Source organism: Culex quinquefasciatus, chromosome 3, assembly GCF_015732765.1.
Source record: "Culex quinquefasciatus strain JHB chromosome 3, VPISU_Cqui_1.0_pri_paternal, whole genome shotgun sequence".
NCBI lineage: Eukaryota > Metazoa > Arthropoda > Insecta > Diptera > Culicidae > Culex > Culex quinquefasciatus.
In genome coordinates, this window is record NC_051863.1 from 28,103,256 (window position 1) to 28,120,307 (window position 17,052).

The 17,052-nt window shown below is 36.0% G+C and overlaps 4 protein-coding genes across 4 annotated transcripts; 3 read left to right on the forward strand and 1 right to left on the reverse strand.

Annotated features, from left to right (window-relative positions):
• The first annotated feature begins 1,157 nt into the window (after positions 1 to 1,157).
• LOC119769986 (la1-like protein 13) lies at positions 1,158 to 1,828 on the forward strand. The gene is made up of 3 exons (XM_038263986.1): positions 1,158 to 1,424; positions 1,488 to 1,611; positions 1,676 to 1,828. The coding sequence occupies exons 1-3, from the start codon at positions 1,331 to 1,333 to the stop codon at positions 1,773 to 1,775; spliced, it is 318 nt and encodes a 105-aa protein (XP_038119914.1). The 5' UTR covers positions 1,158 to 1,330; the 3' UTR covers positions 1,776 to 1,828.
• Positions 1,829 to 6,675: 4,847 nt separating this feature from the next.
• On the forward strand, positions 6,676 to 7,238 carry LOC119769911 (U-scoloptoxin(16)-Er13a-like). Its single transcript, XM_038263737.1, has 2 exons — positions 6,676 to 6,999; positions 7,060 to 7,238. Exons 1-2 carry the CDS (start codon positions 6,788 to 6,790, stop codon positions 7,154 to 7,156), a joined length of 309 nt encoding a protein of 102 aa, XP_038119665.1. The 5' UTR covers positions 6,676 to 6,787; the 3' UTR covers positions 7,157 to 7,238.
• Positions 7,239 to 12,843: 5,605 nt separating this feature from the next.
• On the forward strand, positions 12,844 to 13,327 carry LOC6042215. The gene is made up of 2 exons (XM_001851304.2): positions 12,844 to 13,101; positions 13,166 to 13,327. The coding sequence occupies exons 1-2, from the start codon at positions 12,890 to 12,892 to the stop codon at positions 13,254 to 13,256; spliced, it is 303 nt and encodes a 100-aa protein (XP_001851356.2). The 5' UTR covers positions 12,844 to 12,889; the 3' UTR covers positions 13,257 to 13,327.
• LOC6042214 (nucleolar protein 16) lies at positions 13,313 to 14,148 on the reverse strand. Its single transcript, XM_001851303.2, has 2 exons — positions 13,934 to 14,148; positions 13,313 to 13,874 (listed from the first exon to the last, which is right to left on the reverse strand). Exons 1-2 carry the CDS (start codon positions 14,035 to 14,037, stop codon positions 13,346 to 13,348), a joined length of 633 nt encoding a protein of 210 aa, XP_001851355.2. The 5' UTR covers positions 14,038 to 14,148; the 3' UTR covers positions 13,313 to 13,345.
• Between the last annotated feature and the right edge of the window lie 2,904 nt (positions 14,149 to 17,052).

Sequence of the window (17,052 nt, forward strand, 5' to 3'; positions counted from 1 at the left end):
ATCCAGTGCTTTGGACAGCTTTAGGCTAGAGCCACCGGCATCCGCTGAGGCTCCACTGGCGTGTCCTGGTTCTTAGGCAAGGCATTTTGGTAGAACTGACAGCGACCGGGAATGGCCACAGTTGCACAGCTGTCGAAGGGAGTGACCATTACCCACAACAACACGGCCATCTTCTTTTGGTATGGCTGCCAACATCCACCCGCAGAAGCTGCCTCCGTCTGCGGCTTCCGATTTATCCCGCGGTAGGTCAATCCACAACAGATTTCGACCGGTCGCCCATCTTAAAATTATGAAAATAATTGCCCATCCGCCAGCCGCTGGACTTCGACAATCCAAGGTTTCCTTTTCAGCAATGAAAAACTCCGAACTCTGGTTTATTATCTTGTACCATCTTGTACCAATATCTCTGAAACTAATAGTCCTATTTCAAAGATAAAAATAAAGCATTTGTGATCACCTCAAAACAACATTTTTAAAATTTTGGTCAAGACTAAATTTCAAAAAGGTTAAATCACTCTTGTGATATATCAAACTTTAGGACACTACCCATATTAAACATGCAGAGCCTCTAGTAAATTTGTCTGGATTTTTTCCGCTCAAGTAATAAATGTAGGTAAGTTTATATAATACAAAAAATATAAAAAAAAGTAATTTAAAAGTTATATAAAAAATAATACATTTGAATGATGATTTTTTTAGTTTGATTAAATTGAATTACCGTTAAGGAAGTAAATATTTGGTTTAATAAGCTTAAAACATTTGAGATAAACTCTAATAAAATATCAAATTACCGAATATAATTGTCTTCAAGAGCTGTTCCAAAACGCCCGCAGTGAACCGTATAATTAATTTAATTAAAATTTTGAATTGCCTCCGATTAAGACGGACTGTAATGAAGCTATAAATCAAGCGTGAGCATCGCTCCGTTGGGAGAGCGCGCTGCTGCTGTCTCTTCTAAGCCTGCGCCCCGAAAGATGATACAATAACAAAGTGATAACGTTTGCGTCGTATCTTGGTTAAGGTTTGAAAAGGGCTCCAGCACAAAATTGTGTTTTTGAAAGACGCTCCAAACAAATATGTTTTGGTATTATTCTCTCTCAATTGTTTTATTGAAATGGTGATAACTTCAGCCCATTTTCAAACATATTTCCCAGCTGAGCAAAGAAGAATCGAGAATAACATAATAAATCTAAGTGACTCAATACTTAAAACGGGGAGAATCCAAATAGTACACATGTTTTGCTGGTCGACTCTTGTTAATCATAAAACAATTAAGATACGAAAAGTTTCTTAAATTTAAACCATAAAAAATAATAATTAACAAAAGACGATGCGCCTTCTCACAATTTCACTGCTACTGATTCACCTTACGCTTCATGATTGTCGATCGGCGCTTTCACGATTGCCAAGCGAAAAAAGCCCTGGTAAGTTTAGTTATTTTTCTAAATTGTAAGAAAATTCTAAATTTGATGTAATCCACCATTCAGATTTCCCCGGTGAGTGCTATCACTCGAGCAGTGGGCTCCACGTGCCCAGAGGAAGATCTAGAGAGATAAGTGGCCAATGTCAGAGCGTCCATTGCACGGATGATTATATTCTGGTTTTTACCAAGTGAGTGTTTGGAGGCAAAGTTTTTGCTGTTGATTTTAAAATTTGTTTTTTTTTTTGTTTTTAGTTGTGGTCACGTCAGTGTTGGCTCGGGATGCTACAGGACCGAAGGAGAACCCGATAGGCCATGGCCCCAATGCTGTCCCTACGTAATATGTCCTAATTAAAAGTGCTTACAAATGTACTAGATGTTATCGATAGAATAAAATAAATTATTTTTTGCTATCTAAACCAAAATTCTTTTTATAAATGTTCATTAGTTTATTTTTTTGATTTTGAATCTCACAACTTTTTTTTTGCTATTTAAATTTTATGTTTTTTTTTTCTATTAGAAAATGGGTTTGTAAACATATAAAATCTGAAAGGGATTTTATGATCGTTTTGGTGTCTCGGTTAAAGTTATGTTTCTTTACCGCTACCGGTAGTTAAAAAATCGGTTAAGTTTAGATGGGTAAACATACTTTGTTGGGGCTTTCCCTATGACCAAATAAGCTATTTTGTGTGATTGGTTCATCCATACAAGTCTCCATACAATTTTGGCAGCTGTCCATACAAAAATGGTATCTAAATATTCAAACAGCTGTAACTTTTGAGTGAATTTTCTGATCAATTTGGTGTCTTCGGCAAAGTTGTAGGTATTGTTGAGGACTTTTGAGAAAAAAATGGGTACACGGGAAAAAAAAATGCAGATTTTTAAATCAACTTTTTTTTTCACTAAAACTTAATTTCCCAAAATACGTATTTTTTGATTTTCGAGATCTTTTGATATGTTTTAGGGGACAAAAATCCGCAACTTTTGAGCCATAGAGAAATATGGTCAAAAAATCTGCCGCCGAGTTATGAATTTTTGAAAAAAATAGTGATTTTTGGAAAAAATCGAAGTTTCATGCAAAAACAAGTTTGACATTATTTTTTAAATGCAAAATTGAATTTGCAATCGAAAAGTACTTTACAGATTTTTTGATATAGCCACCGAAAGTTTGATTTTAGCGAAATATTTGCAGTTTTTCAATTTTTAAAAATAGTGACCATAAGTGACCATTTCTAAAAATATTTTTTTGAGAAGTTCAGAAAATTTGCTATAAAATTGTCTAAGAGACATTGAAGATTGGACCTCGGGTTGCTGAGATAGACCCGCTTTAAGAAAAAGAAACACGAAAATTGAAGTTTTCTTAATCTCACCAAAATAACCCACCATTTTCTAAAGACGATATCTTAGCAACTAATGGTCCGATTATCAATGTATAAACATGGAACATTCGTAAAATTTTCCGATCTTTTAGAAAAAAATATTTAGATTTTTTTTAAAATCAAGACTAACATTTTAAATGGATGAACCAATCACACAAAATAGTTTATTTGGTCATAGGGAAGGCCCCCACAAAGTTTGAGCCAAATCAAAAAATACGCAAATAAAATCCATTTCCGGTTTTGGTAGAGAATTGCTCCCATACAAGTCTTCATACAAATTTGGCAGATGTCCATACAAGGAAGGGTACGTAAATATTCGAAAATCTGTAAACTTTGAATGATTTTTTTTGATCAATTTGGTTTCTTGGACAAAGTTGTAGGTATTGTTGAGGAAAATAGAAAAATAGAAAAAAAATTGCAGATTTTTTCTTAACTTTTTTACAAAAACATAATTTCCTAAAATATGGATTTTATTTTTCTGACTAGAAAAGAGTGGGTTGTTTGGGGAGACTTAGAAAACTTCAATTTTAGGCCGTTGTATCTCAGGAACTAGAGGTCCAATCTTCAATGTATCTTATACCATTTTACTGCAAATTTTCTGAACCTAAAAAAAATATTTTAAAACTTTTTAAAAATCGAAAAACTGCAAATATTTCGCTGAAATCAAAATTTCATCGGCTATATCTTGAAAAAGGGGCCCTATATAAAAAACATCTTTATAGTTCTTCTCGATTGCAAAATCAATTCTATATAAAAAATTAGGTGAAAAAATGTGTATGAAACTTTTATTTTTTTCCAAAAATTATAACTTTGCTGCAGATTTTTTGACCATACTTCTCTATGGCTCAAAAGTAGCGGGTTTCGATCCCCTAGAACAAATAAAAAATATATTTATAATATACGTATTTCGGGAGTAACGTTTTTGTAAAAAAGTTTTCGGCAATTTTTATTCCGTGTACCTATTTTTTCCTGAAAATTCCTCAACAATACCTACACTTTTGCCGAACACACCAAATAAATCAGAAAATTCATTAAAAGGTTACAGATTTTCGAATATTTACGTACCCTTTCTTGTATCGACACCTGCCAAATTTGTAAGGAGACTTGTATGGTTGAACCAATGACACAAAATAGCTTCTTTGGTCATAGGGAAGGCCCCTACAAAATTTGAGAATTTCTCTATACCGAAAATCGGTAGTACGATGAACAATAATGGACATCATTAGTGAATTTTGATAAGATTTTACCAAATTCGGTAGTTGAAACTCGGTCAAATTTACCGAATTCGGTAAAAAAATCTAAGTGTGTATGTATCCAGAAAGTATAAAAAGTACCCAAAATAAATTCATTTTTCATTCCAATATTAGGCCATGCGAATATTTTTCATAGTTTTGTCCCAAAAAAAAAAATGAAATAACAAGCCATAGTCTCAACATTTTAAGGGGTAACATGCATGTAGAAAATCACAAAATTTTATATTACAGAATATTAGTTAAATCCACTCAAAAGATAATTATTAATCATTCCTGAAAGTTTCACGAAGATATTTCATGATTAAACTGAGTAAAAGACGATTGAGGCTCTAAACTTTGCAATGCGCAAAGCGGGCTGTCAAACTTTGTTGGCGTTTTTCGCTAAACCCCGAGTTGATTTACGGGTGCCACGATATCTCGAGATAGTATGGACCAAATTAGCTGAAATTTGAGGTTAAGCCTCTCAAGATGTACCGCGTCTGCATGACGAAGCCCAATTTTTAAAATTTGTTTTTTAAAAAATACAAAATTCAAAAACTAACGGTTTTTTGTATGAAAAACAGAGAAATATTTTTATCTCTTTTTAAAATAAACTTTTTGAAAATCGGCCTTCGTCATGCACACGGAATAGGTATATCGTCGCACCCATTTTTTTTTAAACTGCTAACTTGAAATTGCTATATCTCGGCAATGATGCAACAAAATATCTTCAAATTCTTTTTTTAGTAGGTGAAAATGTATGTTTTAATGCCCTGAAAAAAGAATTTAAAAAAAAGTTGAAGTGTGTGCTCATACTAACATCTGACTTTTTTGCTGATAAACATGTATGTAACCCCTTAATGAAAAAGGTGTTTAAAATGCATTTTACACTAGTTTAGTTGCTTTGCAATCATTAATTTAAAAAAAAGTAGGATTTGATGAAACCAAAAATTAGCATAGCATAGCATAGCATTGGTGTATACCCGTAGCTGCTACTTCGTTATTGACCAGGACCCCCAAACATTGCTCCGTGGACCACAGATGAAAAGTAGGAACCAATCATCACCCCTTCGCAATTTTCAAAGGTCCCTATCGTGCTGATCAATACCGACGCCGGCCACGACCAGAGGTAAGACACGGGGAAGTGGACGGGAATGTTAGCCGATACTTGAGTGATGGGACCGCTAAATCAGCTGCGTCTCCGACAAAGTATCACATGAGTTTTGAGGGGTTAGTAAGATGGGTATGAGGTCAGGATTCACTGTGGTAGGTGATGCGACCATAAGCAATTTGTTTATCGGTTGAAATTTTAAAAATCTTAGGCAGCCGGCTGCGGAAAGATACCTATCTAGGGATTTAAATATAGTATTAATTCGCCCGCGATTCTCCAGAAATTCTCCGTCGGCGTGCCTTCCGACCAACAGTGATGTAGGAAGGGCTTCATTCATCAAAATTATTTTATATCATAAGCCTTAAAACATATTCGTCGACGTGCCTTCCGATCCTCGATGATATGGAAAGGACTTCATCTAGCAATACGACTTGCTTATCTCAAAAAACAAAAATCGGATCGTTTCTATCGAAAACTATATAAAAAGAACAAAAATAAAATTCATCGGTCAACGAACGCGCGAACTAAAAAAAAATGAAAAAAGAAGAAGAAGAAATTCAATCACCCCATGCACTCGAACAGCGACACAAAAGAGACAGAAAATAACACGGAAAACCAGGACTGCGCGTCCCCACAGGCACCGCACTACTGATGCCATTGTTTAATTATAATGACCAATCACCCCATGCACTCGATACTGAACATCGAACTTTTTCAAAAATTCAAAAGATGTTTTAATGAACCCAAACATGCTCAAAATGATTCTAAACGCAAGGGAATGCATTTTAAATTGAACTAAGCTGATTGCACTTTAATTTTCATTGAAATTTGGATGTTTTTTTTTGTAAAATATTTTTAAATTCAATTTGTATTTAAAGCATTGACGTTCCCAAAGCAACGTTGCAAATTAGATACAAATATTAAGATTTTATGAGAGGAAGATAACACAACCCTTCAAAAATCAATTTATATGATTTTTTACAATTTTAAAAATTAGATTGTAACTTTTCTAACACTAGTGTGGAAATATCTTGTTATCACTAACTTTCAAAAATAAACATAAATATTTTACTCTGATCGAGGAGAGTAACAAAAATGTAAAATTAAATTAAAACTTAAAAATGTTTTTGCGGTGATGTGTGTGTGTCTTAATTCAATATTTTACAAATATTGCCCTTTTAAAAATAGTTTGATTCATATTCCTTGAAAATAATAAAATCCAAATCTAAGAAAAAAGCAGTCAAACAATAAATTTTAATTCAGTTATGTTTTGAGCATTTGTACCCAAAAATTCGTTTTTTCGTATGCGTGTCACTTTTCTTTAATGTATTAATTTATGTTTTCTGATGTAGTAGTTTCAATCAGATCAGCCTAATTGTATTAAAGTATTATCACCAACGACACCAAACATTAAAAGATGGGAAATCCCGCACCAACATCACACTGGAGGTCTGGAACTGGATGTGTTTTTCCGTCCAGTTATATCCACATCCAAAACTGGTTTACACATTGCTCTCTTCATTCTTTTACGAGCCGATTATCGACTTTGACTTCTGCATATAACAGCCAACTGCGAGATCGCATCTGTGGTCAGTTACGATTTGATTGCTTGTGGTGGACATCGAAAAACCCAAACAAACAAAAAATGAAGATCTTTTTCACGCTGGCTTTAGTCCTTTTCGGAGTTCTCCATATTGTGAGTGGTGCCGCTAGATATGTCGCCAACGCCAGGAATCCAGCTTATCCCGGAAAGTGCTACGACACGGTGACAAAATCGACGGTCAACAAAGGCGCGACAATCTACAAAGGCTGTGAGAAATGGAGCTGCAGCAACGATTACGGGCTTGAGGTTGTGGGGTAAGTTGAATGTTATCAATGCATTGTAAAAAGATTGTTCAATGTCTTCTGTGTTTTCAGATGTGGTCTAGCCGTGGCCCAACAAGGGTGCAAAATAAAGAGTGATAGCTCTAAACGGTACCCAGATTGCTGTCCGAAGGAAGTGTGCCCCAAGTGAATGGATTCTGTAAAAAAGTCTCTGTTCTGATTTGGAAAACATTTAAGAGCAAACATAAAATAAAGACATTTCAAATTTCAAGTCCGATTTTATTGTTTTTTGAGCAAAAAGTATCACAAAATGCATGCAGTAGGGTGACATGAAAAATTTAAAATTTTAGAAAATCTGAAGAGATGGCCCCTGGCTCGAATCTTTAGGCAATAATAAGTAACTGTGCCAATTTTGAGACAAATGGGTTAAGGTTAAGGAGTCGCTTTCTATCGTTGAAGTTTACATGGGGAAAACCGCAAAAATGTATGGGGAAAAACATCGCTTCAGGATTTTGGCTCGCCCGAATTGTCCAAGTATGAGATTCTTGTAAGAAATTTAATTTCCTGCAACTTTGTCCAAGGATGCAAGAAGATCCGAGTTGATCCTGATGAGTTATTAGCGATGCGATGAAAAGAAATCGTCTTATATACTTGAAAGAATATAAGGGGTACCTACATAGGAAGGATATAAGAAAATACCTTTTACTAAAAAAACGATACTTAATCCACCTTTAGGTGGTTGGTGCCTACCTCACATTCATAAAGTCAATACATTCAGTAAAAATAGCAACATTCCCTTAACATGTTTAACAAATCAATTTTATTACTGATTTCTTTTGATAGGGTTCGCAAACCTTCAATTTTTCTGGCTCATCGGCAAGGTCTGATAAAAAAAAAACCTATCCAACGAAAGTTCACATGGAAGATTCAGACAATATTTTATCACAATATCTCAGATCCGGCCTCCAGAAAGTATATAAATAACACTTAAGTGCCAATAACATTTGATAGGGTGGTCATATCCTTGATGTTTTAGGGTCATTTGAAAGGTCTTTCGATTATCTAACTAACGATGGGTCGCATGATGGACCCGGACATATTTTTTACTGAAATATCTGAGATCCGGCCTCCAAAAAGTATATAAATAACACTTAAGTGCTAATAACATTTGATAGGGTTGTCAGATCCTTGATGTTTTAGGCTCATTTGAAAGGTCTTTCGATTATCTAACTAACGATGGGTTAAATGATGGGCCCGGACATCATTTTTACTGAAATATCTGAGATCCGGCCTCCAAAAAGTGTATAAATAACACTTAAGTGCTAATAACTTTTTATAGGGTTATCAGACTCTTGATGTATTAGGCTCATTTGAAAGGTTTTAATTTAATTTTTCTGAAATATCTGAGATCCGGCCTCCAAAAAGTATATAAATAACACTTAAGTGCTAATAACATTTGATAGGGTTGTCAGATCCTTGATGTTTTAGGCTCATTTGAAAGGTCTTTTGATTATCTAACTAACGATGGGTCGCATGATGGACCCGGACATAATTTTTATTGAAATATCTGAGATCCGGAGTGTATAAATAACTTTTGATAGAGTTGTCAGATCTTCAATGTTTTGAGCTCATTGGAAAGGTCTTTTTAATACCTTTCTGAAATTTTTTAACATGATAGGGTTTCTTGCAAAAACCACCCTTTTTACAAACTTTCGGACATAAACCAAAATCGTTTTTTTAGCATAACTTTTGAAGTACTCAACTAAACTTGCTGATTTTAAATAGAGACCTATGGGACCCCAAGACGGATCAAAGAGACTAATACGGTCAAAATCCGTGCATCCAGTCTGGAGATAATCGAGTGACATTTTTTTTGTCCACCCACCTACACACATCCACACAGACATTTGCTCAGAACATGATTCTGAGTCGATATGTATACGTGAAGGTGGGTCTACGAGGTCGAATTAAGAAGTTCATTTTTCGAGTGATTTTATAGCCTTTCCTCAGTAAGGTGAGGAAGGCAAAAACACCAACAATCAGCATCAACTCGGATCGCGTTGCACCCTTTCACAAAGTTGTAGGAAATTAAATTTCCTACAAGAATCTCACACTTGGACAATTTTGGGCGATACCCGCGCCACCTGGAAGAAAAATACTGAAACGATGTTTTCCCTCATACATCTTCGCGATTTTCCCCAAATAAACTTCAACGATAAAAAGCGACCCCTAAACCTTAACCGATTTGGCTCAAAATTGGCACAGATATTTATTTTTGTCTAAGGAATCGAATCAGAGGGTTCCGTAATGTCGATTTTTTTTATTGTCCGGCCCGTGAAGCCATTTCATCCGGCCCGCGACGGCTTTTCAAAATAGTTCTATGACCGGCCCTTAAGGCTGTTCATGAAATATTAAATAAATAAATTGATTGTCTAAAATAAACAAAATAAGCTTGAGATCAAATTTCAACTTATTTATACAACATTCTTCATGTTTGAATTTAATTCTTATAATTTCTTTATTGATATTTTAAAACTGAAAACTTGTCCATTTCGTAAAATTGTGAAATTTATGAAAAAAATGGATTGAAAAGCTTTAAAATGCAAATTATTCACACTGAATATTAAAAAACGTCTCAAAATGAGTCAAGCAATTAGGGAGCAAAAAATATACTTTTAATAAGCTTTGAATTTCGAAGAATAGCGAAAAAAAATATTTAAAATGATTAAAAAAAACACTAATTTAAAATCATTTGATTTTTTTTATTTGAATAAAGGTGCACAACAACGCGAAAAGTTTTTTTTTGTAAAGGATATTCGAATACAAAATTCGTTTGAATAAATTTGACCATGTCTCATTTTTTTATATTGTAGTGTTAAGGAAATTAAATTAACAAAAATTGCAACGGCCATAAAAATTAGAATGTTTTTTTTTTAATATTATATCAAGGTATTTAATTGTACTATACAATTTTAAACAAACAAACATTGAAATAAATCAAATAAACACATTTTTGAAAGTTATCTTTGTTTTTCATTCTTCAAATCAAGATATATGAATCCTATTTGCAACACTAGTTCTTCTATTTATTTACTTTAAAAGAACCCAATCATATAAAACACTAATTTTTTCAACATTTATCAAACATTAGTTCCGGCCCGCCACTGTTTTAGAAAAATCAGATCTGGCCCGCAACCTTTTGGGCACCCCTGAAAAAAAAAGTTTTAAAAAGATCTGACAATTTCCTATAAAATTAATTCAAAGATATTAAAGATTGCACCATTTTGCATTTGGGACGTAGACGGAAGTGGCCTTGAACCCCAGCAAAAGGGACCAACAAATACGCCGCAAATACAAATTAAAACTAGGGGAAATATGCCCACTTTAAGCCTAATAAGCGGTCGTGTTTGTATGATGCTGGATAATCTAGATTGTTCCTTAAAATTCACTAAACCCAAGTACACCAACGAGTAGAGCAACTTTTTGTGAACATTTCTGTTTATTTTCACTTTTATTAAAAGTTATGCTATTCCTTTTACAAGCATTTAAAAAAAATATTTCAAAAATGCATTCTAATCAGACGAGTGCATTGGGCCACGCCCATTTTTCTATTTTCAGCTTAGTTCTTTTTTTCTTCCAGCGCTCTTTTGGGTCTGCTTAGTGCTGCCAAAATTGATGAAATTTTAAGCGAACACTCACGAAAAGTAGCTTTTATAGCGAAAGTTTCTAGGCAGCACTTGCTCACTCCAACAGGCGCTGCACCAGCAAGTTGGTGGTGTTGGTGGCCACCCTTTGTTCTTTATTTGCCTTCGCTCCTCGCTCGGTTTTCTTCAGCCTTCGACTGGAATGGGTATTCAAAGTTCAAACGTCAAAAGACTTGGCGCGTTTGTTTTTTTTGATGGCGCTTGCTAATTATTTACATGTTTCGGGATTATTTTTCAAGTGAGTGACTAAGTAATGGTCAAAAGAACATATTGCCGGTAGTCGGGAGCAACTTTACATCTTAAGCGCTTTGAAATCGTTAGCGCCAGTGAAAAGATATTGATGGCGACTTTCGTTAAGCAGCTAAGCTCTCATCTTGCGTGTGGATGTGTGTGCCACCAAAATGATGAGAAATGGTCTCGCAAAATAGAAATTACATATGATCAAATGTGCATTAAATTTGATCTTTTTGGCCAGTAAATGGCATAAATTTACGTGCTTACTCGAGGTGGTGCTGTTGTTGGTAAGTTTATAGCCTAAATAGTATTTTTGAAGCTTAAATCGAGCATCAATCTCTCCATATATGACGAAGATAGGTGTTTGATTAGAAAAGGTATATTTCCCCTATGAGCTCTCTGCAAATAAAATTATCAATCCTGAATCATGGCCGAAATACAACTGCTCTTCTCTCCGTATTGATATTCGCTGCGCCGAGCATAGCCGAGCATGTTTTTTTGTGTTTGCACACTCGCGTTTGACATTCTCCTTTTCTCTCTCAATCCCACTTTCACGATCATCCCACCACAACAAAGTTCAACCACAAAAGCCGTCACAAAATCAATCTTTCCAAGCGCACGTTTACGGGACATCATGCGTGGTCGGCTCCAAATCGCCATTGCAGTTTTCGGAGAGATTGAGCGACTCAGCGATGAGAGCGCATAGTCGAGGAAAAGGGGAGGAGCTACACCAATAAAATCGCTGGGAATCACGAGACACAAGAAGAGATCTCACAAGCTATAATGACAGTCACTACACCTTTTGATGTTATTGGTGCAGAGATAATCAAATGATAGCTTTTTTATCACTCATTTGCAACACTGGTCAGCCAAGCTTGACCATCTCTGAAAAAAAAAATATCAGACAATTTCGTATAAAATTGATTCAAAGATATTAAAGATTGCACCAATGGTTGCTGAGATACAGTCTCCGAAGAAAAAAATTACACAAAAAATAACTAGGGTTGCTCTTCATCACCGAAAAGCGAAAAATTTTTAAGTGACGGTAACTTAGTAAAAATTCGTTCGATTTTCAATGTCAAAAAAGTACCGTGAAATTTTCCAATCTCTCAAATAAAAATATGTTTAAAATTTTTTAATCAACACATTTGAAAAAGCCTGAAAACATTTATTTCCGACGATCTCACCAACCATTGGTCCAATCTTTAATATCCTTGAAGCAATTTTGTAGGAAATTTTGTGATCTTTCAATGAAAATCAGCAATGGTCAAGCTTGGTCATGACTTTTACAGTTAAAAAAAAATCACGTTGAAAACAAAAAATCATTTTCAGTGGATATGACTAGAGAACTGGGCACGATTTCAGAATTTATGTAAAGAATTTTTCGATTTAAAACTTTAATTTATAAAAAAAAATAAAATAAAAAAAAACGTTTTTTTTGCGCTTTTTTAAAATTATGTCTTTTTTTCTAAACAGCTCAAAAGATGGCATTGTTTGTCATCTAAAACATATACAAACTGATTTTTTTCAAAAGTATTTTTTGCAATCAATTTTTCGTGTGGAAAAATTGACAAACAATTAAATTTTTTGAGCTTTTTAAAAAAAAACATAATTTTTAAAAAGCGTTTGAAAATGCGGGCGGTGCTATTTCTTATCTAAGATTTTACAACTTACGTTTACTTACAATAAATAAACGATCCCCACAGTTTTTTTTATATTTATTCAGTGGTGGTCAAGTTCAAATCTCTACCTAATTGACAGAGAAAATCCGTTCATTGCTTTATTATTGCTGGGATCAACAGGGAATTCTCAAACCAAACGATGTTTTGACAACAACTTGTAGGAAAATCCAAACACGCAGTCGTGTCTCGTTATCATGATTATAATCTAGCTTGCGTCGATCCTATATAAAGCAAGTAAAATGTAGCTAATCTCATACCTACGTTTCTTTCAAGTGAGCTCAAGCAAAACTATTTTTTTACAATATGAAGTTTCTTTTCGTTGTGACTCTACTCGTGTGCTGCATTATGCAGTTCACCAACGGCTACTCCAGAACAATGGCCAACGCCAGACACTCAGCTTATCCCGGCCAGTGCTACGAGGGCCAGACAAAGACGACGATCAAGAAGGGATTTAGCAAATACAAGAACTGCGAAAAGTGGACCTGCAGCAACGACTACACTCTGAGTGTGACGGGGTAAGAAAAACAAACTGTAATGCAATTGCTACCTGTGTGATATATAATTTAATTTTCCTTACAGATGTGGTGTAGCGGCAGTGCCCAAAGGATGTCGCACAACGAAGGATACCTCCAAAAAATATCCGGACTGTTGTCCAAAGGTCGTTTGTTGAAAGTGGTGCGCTAAATATAAGGAATTTCTCAAAAACCAATAAACATAAAACATTACTTTACAAGCCCAAAATTACTCTTTATTCTTACCTCAACACTCCTCATCGTCCGTGCCGTACTCCTTCCACCGGGGATCGTTCGGATCGTCCATTTCGCAGTCCAGCCAACCTTTCTTCTCCAGGTAGGGCGTGCACTGCTCCGGAATGGACAAAAACTTACGCACCTTCTGGCGTAACTGGCGCCACGTGTCCTGTTCGTAGTTGGTCCGATCGCGCGACATGGCCCGGTAGTTGAAACCGTACGCGTCGATCATCCGACAGGCGAACTTGACCTGGCCCTTGGGCAGTCGAAACCGGCTCTCCACGTACTCGTTCGCTTCCTGTTCCAGCTGCTGGGCGACGTGGATCTTGGGCGGTGGCGGCGGTCGCTTCACTTCAGTGCTCGTTTCCACATCAACAGCATCTTCCTCGAGGAACCCATTCACGTAGCGGGTCAACTGTATGCGGGTTTGCTTGGCGTTCGGCACCGGGATCGTTCGGTTCACGTTGAACGCCAGACCCATCTCCCGGATGTTGGCGCTGAGCTTCTTGCGCGGATCGAGCGCGTTTTTGATCTCCAGACTGGAAGTAAAATAAGCGTTTCAAATCTGGATTTCACGGATCACTGACAAAGAACTCACCATCGGATGGGACCGGTGCTTTTCAGCTGCTTGTCCAGCCGTTTGCGATTCCGGTTGTAGTTGTACTTTTGGTTTTTCTTCATCTTTCTCAGGCGGCGCACCATTTTAAGATTTTAGTTTTTTAAAACGATAAATTTAAAGCAAAATTTAAGTTAAATTCTTTTGCCGCAAAAGCCAGCAACGCACGTGGACTCTTCGAAACAAAACAAAACAATTGGTTTAAACTGCCTCTGGTTTTGACCGTTTTGACAGTTCTCGCAGTGCTGCCAGCAAATACAAAACTGAAGAGCACACGCTTAAAGAAAAGATTAAAATTATTTAAATAAATTTAGGTAAAATTTAAATGAGCGGTTTTGAAACCCACACTGTGTCATCGATGAAAATCGATGATTCTTGTTGATATTTATCAAATTTCTTATCTGGAGTTTTTTTTAAAGGTCCAATAAACCAAATTTTCAATTTTTGCTTTTTGGGTGTTTGTTGATACCCCAGACCGAGACTCAATGCGGTTTCAAAAACACCCAAAAAGCAAAAACTGGAAATTTGGTTTATTGGACCTTTTAAAAAAAACTCCAGTTATGAACTCTGAATTACATAAGGAAAATTCTCGTATGTTTTTCAGGTTAAGTGGTCGGGTGGTCGTAAAAAAATATTCGGAGTGAAAAGTGTTTTTTTTTTGTGTGAGCCTTTTGTTTCGCATTTTTGTCGTGAATTGTGCGCTGCGAGGAGAAGAATACCCTCTGAAAATGCAACGTCATCAGTGCATAATTGACAAAGGGAGCGCGTGGTCGTAAAAAAAATATTTGGAGTGAAAAGTGTTTTTTTTTTGTGTGAGGCTTTTGTTTCGCATTTTTGTCGTGAATTGTGCGCTGCGAGGAGAAGAATACCCTCTGAAAATGCAGCGTCATCAGTGCATAATTGACAAAGGGAGCGCGTGGTCGTAAAAAAAAAATTCGGAGTGAAAAGTGATTATTTTTTTGTGTGTGCCTTTTGTTTCGCATTTTTGTCGTGAATTGTGATATAGTTTTCGATAAAAACGATCCGAGTTCGCTAGGTTTATCGCGTAACAAAATTATTTTGATTCATCAAGAACGTCGTGTGGTGCGCGAGTCTTTTTTGTGTTGAAAAGATCTTCCCATAGCTCCGTAGCTCGGAGGGCTCGACGTCGGTTGTTTGTGTGTTAAGCCCTCTCCATAGCATCGTAGCTCGAGAGGCAACGAAAATCAATACCTTATCTAGCTAACAGAAAGAAGATAGGAAGGCACTTGATGATTGAGTTCGTCGCGTCTATTCCGTAACAAATTCATGAACTAAATGATTATATAATTAAAAATCAGACTACGCTATCATTGCAGCATTGCGTTTAACACCTCATTTTATAAATAAATATTATTTGGTTATATCTTTCCACAGCCGGCTGTCTAAGATTAAACCATTTCATTAAAAATTTAACAACAGTTAAACGGGAAATGTCTCATCCGCAGCAACCGATTGTTTGCCTTGAGAATAAAATATAATACCTTTCAACAAACACTATGATTTTGGGTCGCATCATCATCTTCTATGATGAATCCTGACCAAACACCCTATCCTACTAACAAATTTTCAGGTTCCTGGCGCTTGTGGGGTGTAAGCACAGAGTAAATCAGCTGCCCTAGTAGCAACCTGCGCTAACTAACATTCCCATCCCTTAAAATCGAGATCTACAAACTGACATGGCGGGCGCCGTTGGTGGCCAATAACTGTTACCTATTCGCAACTGATCTTGTTTTGGCAATCATGGTGTTTTATCTTTTCAGCGCATTCATACATGCTGTTGATAAGGGAAATACCACTTGGTAGTCGAAGCCTATGATCAGTAGTGCTGAAAGGATATTACGGTTCTGTTCAGCAACGGAGAAGGACAACCATGGGTGGTCTCTCATGCTCATGCTCATGCTCATGCTCATTTTGCATACTGAACTTGTTATTTTTTTAACACAAACGTAGAGGTTTTATGTGAAATTGCTGTAACTTATAGTAAATCATAAGCAGTGCTGAGCGGTAGGTTAGTCGAGGTTAGTAGTCGACTAACAAGTTCTTTACAAAAAATGTCGCCCTCCCTCAATAATTTGGCGCCCTCAGCAGGGCCCAAGAGAAACTTTGCATTTTGCAAATTTGCCAAGTTGCCGATTTGTGCTGCGCCGTCATGAAAAAGATAGAGCGCCCCCTCAGGAGGCCCAGGGCGCCCAAAATGCCATTTTTTGCAAATTTCAAAAAAATGCCTTCATAAGTTTGCATGAATAAGAAATTTAGCTAAACATTGTAAAAGGGCCGAAGCCAAGGCCGAAGCCGAAGTGTAAACAAAGATTTGTAAACAACATTTGCTTAACATTTCTTCATAATGTTGAAAAGGATTATCTTACCCCCAACATTTTTTAAGTGTCGGTTTAAAAAAATATTTTAAACGTTTTTCATGATTCGAAGAGTTTATCGGATTGTATACTAGGGTGGGTACGTTTTTCAAAAAGTTCCCGGATCAAGTTTTAGTATGGTTCCCCTTGTAGGGCATGCGAATAAGATTTTTTTAAATTATTGTTTACATCATTGTTTTGTATCGACACTAACGACATGTCTCCGATTTTTACTTTAGGGACGACATTCGAAAGAAACGACGACTGTTGGTATCCAACTGATCCACGAAGCGAAAAAAATCACCGGGCTCCATCACCGGTTTACATCGATAAAGCTTATTTTTTGAGTACAATGACCCTTTGTACGACCACAAAGAGTTTAAAATGGATTTTTAAAACAATTTTGAAAAATTAACCTCGCGGTCCTTTTTGACAGAAAAGGTCCTACTTGACAGCTCTTTCCAAGGGGACCATAGTTGATCCATCGAAAAAATGTTGTCTTGTCAACTTTTTTTTTGCATCAATAGTTTTTAAGCGTGTTTTTAATCGTTATACATGTTATACATACAAATTAACTTAGGGCTTTAGGACCCAATTTGTCATGAAAATGAAGCAACATATTCAACAATGCAAAACATAGGCTCCCAAAATTAAACTCTGGATATTTTCTATCCTTTGCCTCCTTTTTGCATCTCTCGAAAAATCGTTTTAATCATTAATTCGGAA

Bases quoted from the DNA above. Each gene is read 5' to 3' on its own strand.
- LOC119769911 (XM_038263737.1), top strand. From the start codon at position 6,788: ATGAAGATCTTTTTCACGCTGGCTTTAGTCCTTTTCGGAGTTCTCCAT. The intron at 7,000-7,059 runs GTAAGTTGAATG...CTGTGTTTTCAG, and splicing joins TACGGGCTTGAGGTTGTGGG to ATGTGGTCTAGCCGTGGCCC.
- LOC6042215 (XM_001851304.2), top strand. From the start codon at position 12,890: ATGAAGTTTCTTTTCGTTGTGACTCTACTCGTGTGCTGCATTATGCAG. The intron at 13,102-13,165 runs GTAAGAAAAACA...TTTTCCTTACAG, and splicing joins TACACTCTGAGTGTGACGGG to ATGTGGTGTAGCGGCAGTGC.
- LOC6042214 (XM_001851303.2), bottom strand. From the start codon at position 14,037: ATGGTGCGCCGCCTGAGAAAGATGAAGAAAAACCAAAAGTACAACTAC. The intron at 13,875-13,933 runs GTGAGTTCTTTG...TTTTACTTCCAG, and splicing joins AGCACCGGTCCCATCCGATG to TCTGGAGATCAAAAACGCGC.
- LOC119769986 (XM_038263986.1), top strand. From the start codon at position 1,331: ATGCGCCTTCTCACAATTTCACTGCTACTGATTCACCTTACGCTTCAT. The intron at 1,425-1,487 runs GTAAGTTTAGTT...TCCACCATTCAG, and splicing joins GCCAAGCGAAAAAAGCCCTG to ATTTCCCCGGTGAGTGCTAT. The intron at 1,612-1,675 runs GTGAGTGTTTGG...TTTTGTTTTTAG, and splicing joins TATATTCTGGTTTTTACCAA to TTGTGGTCACGTCAGTGTTG.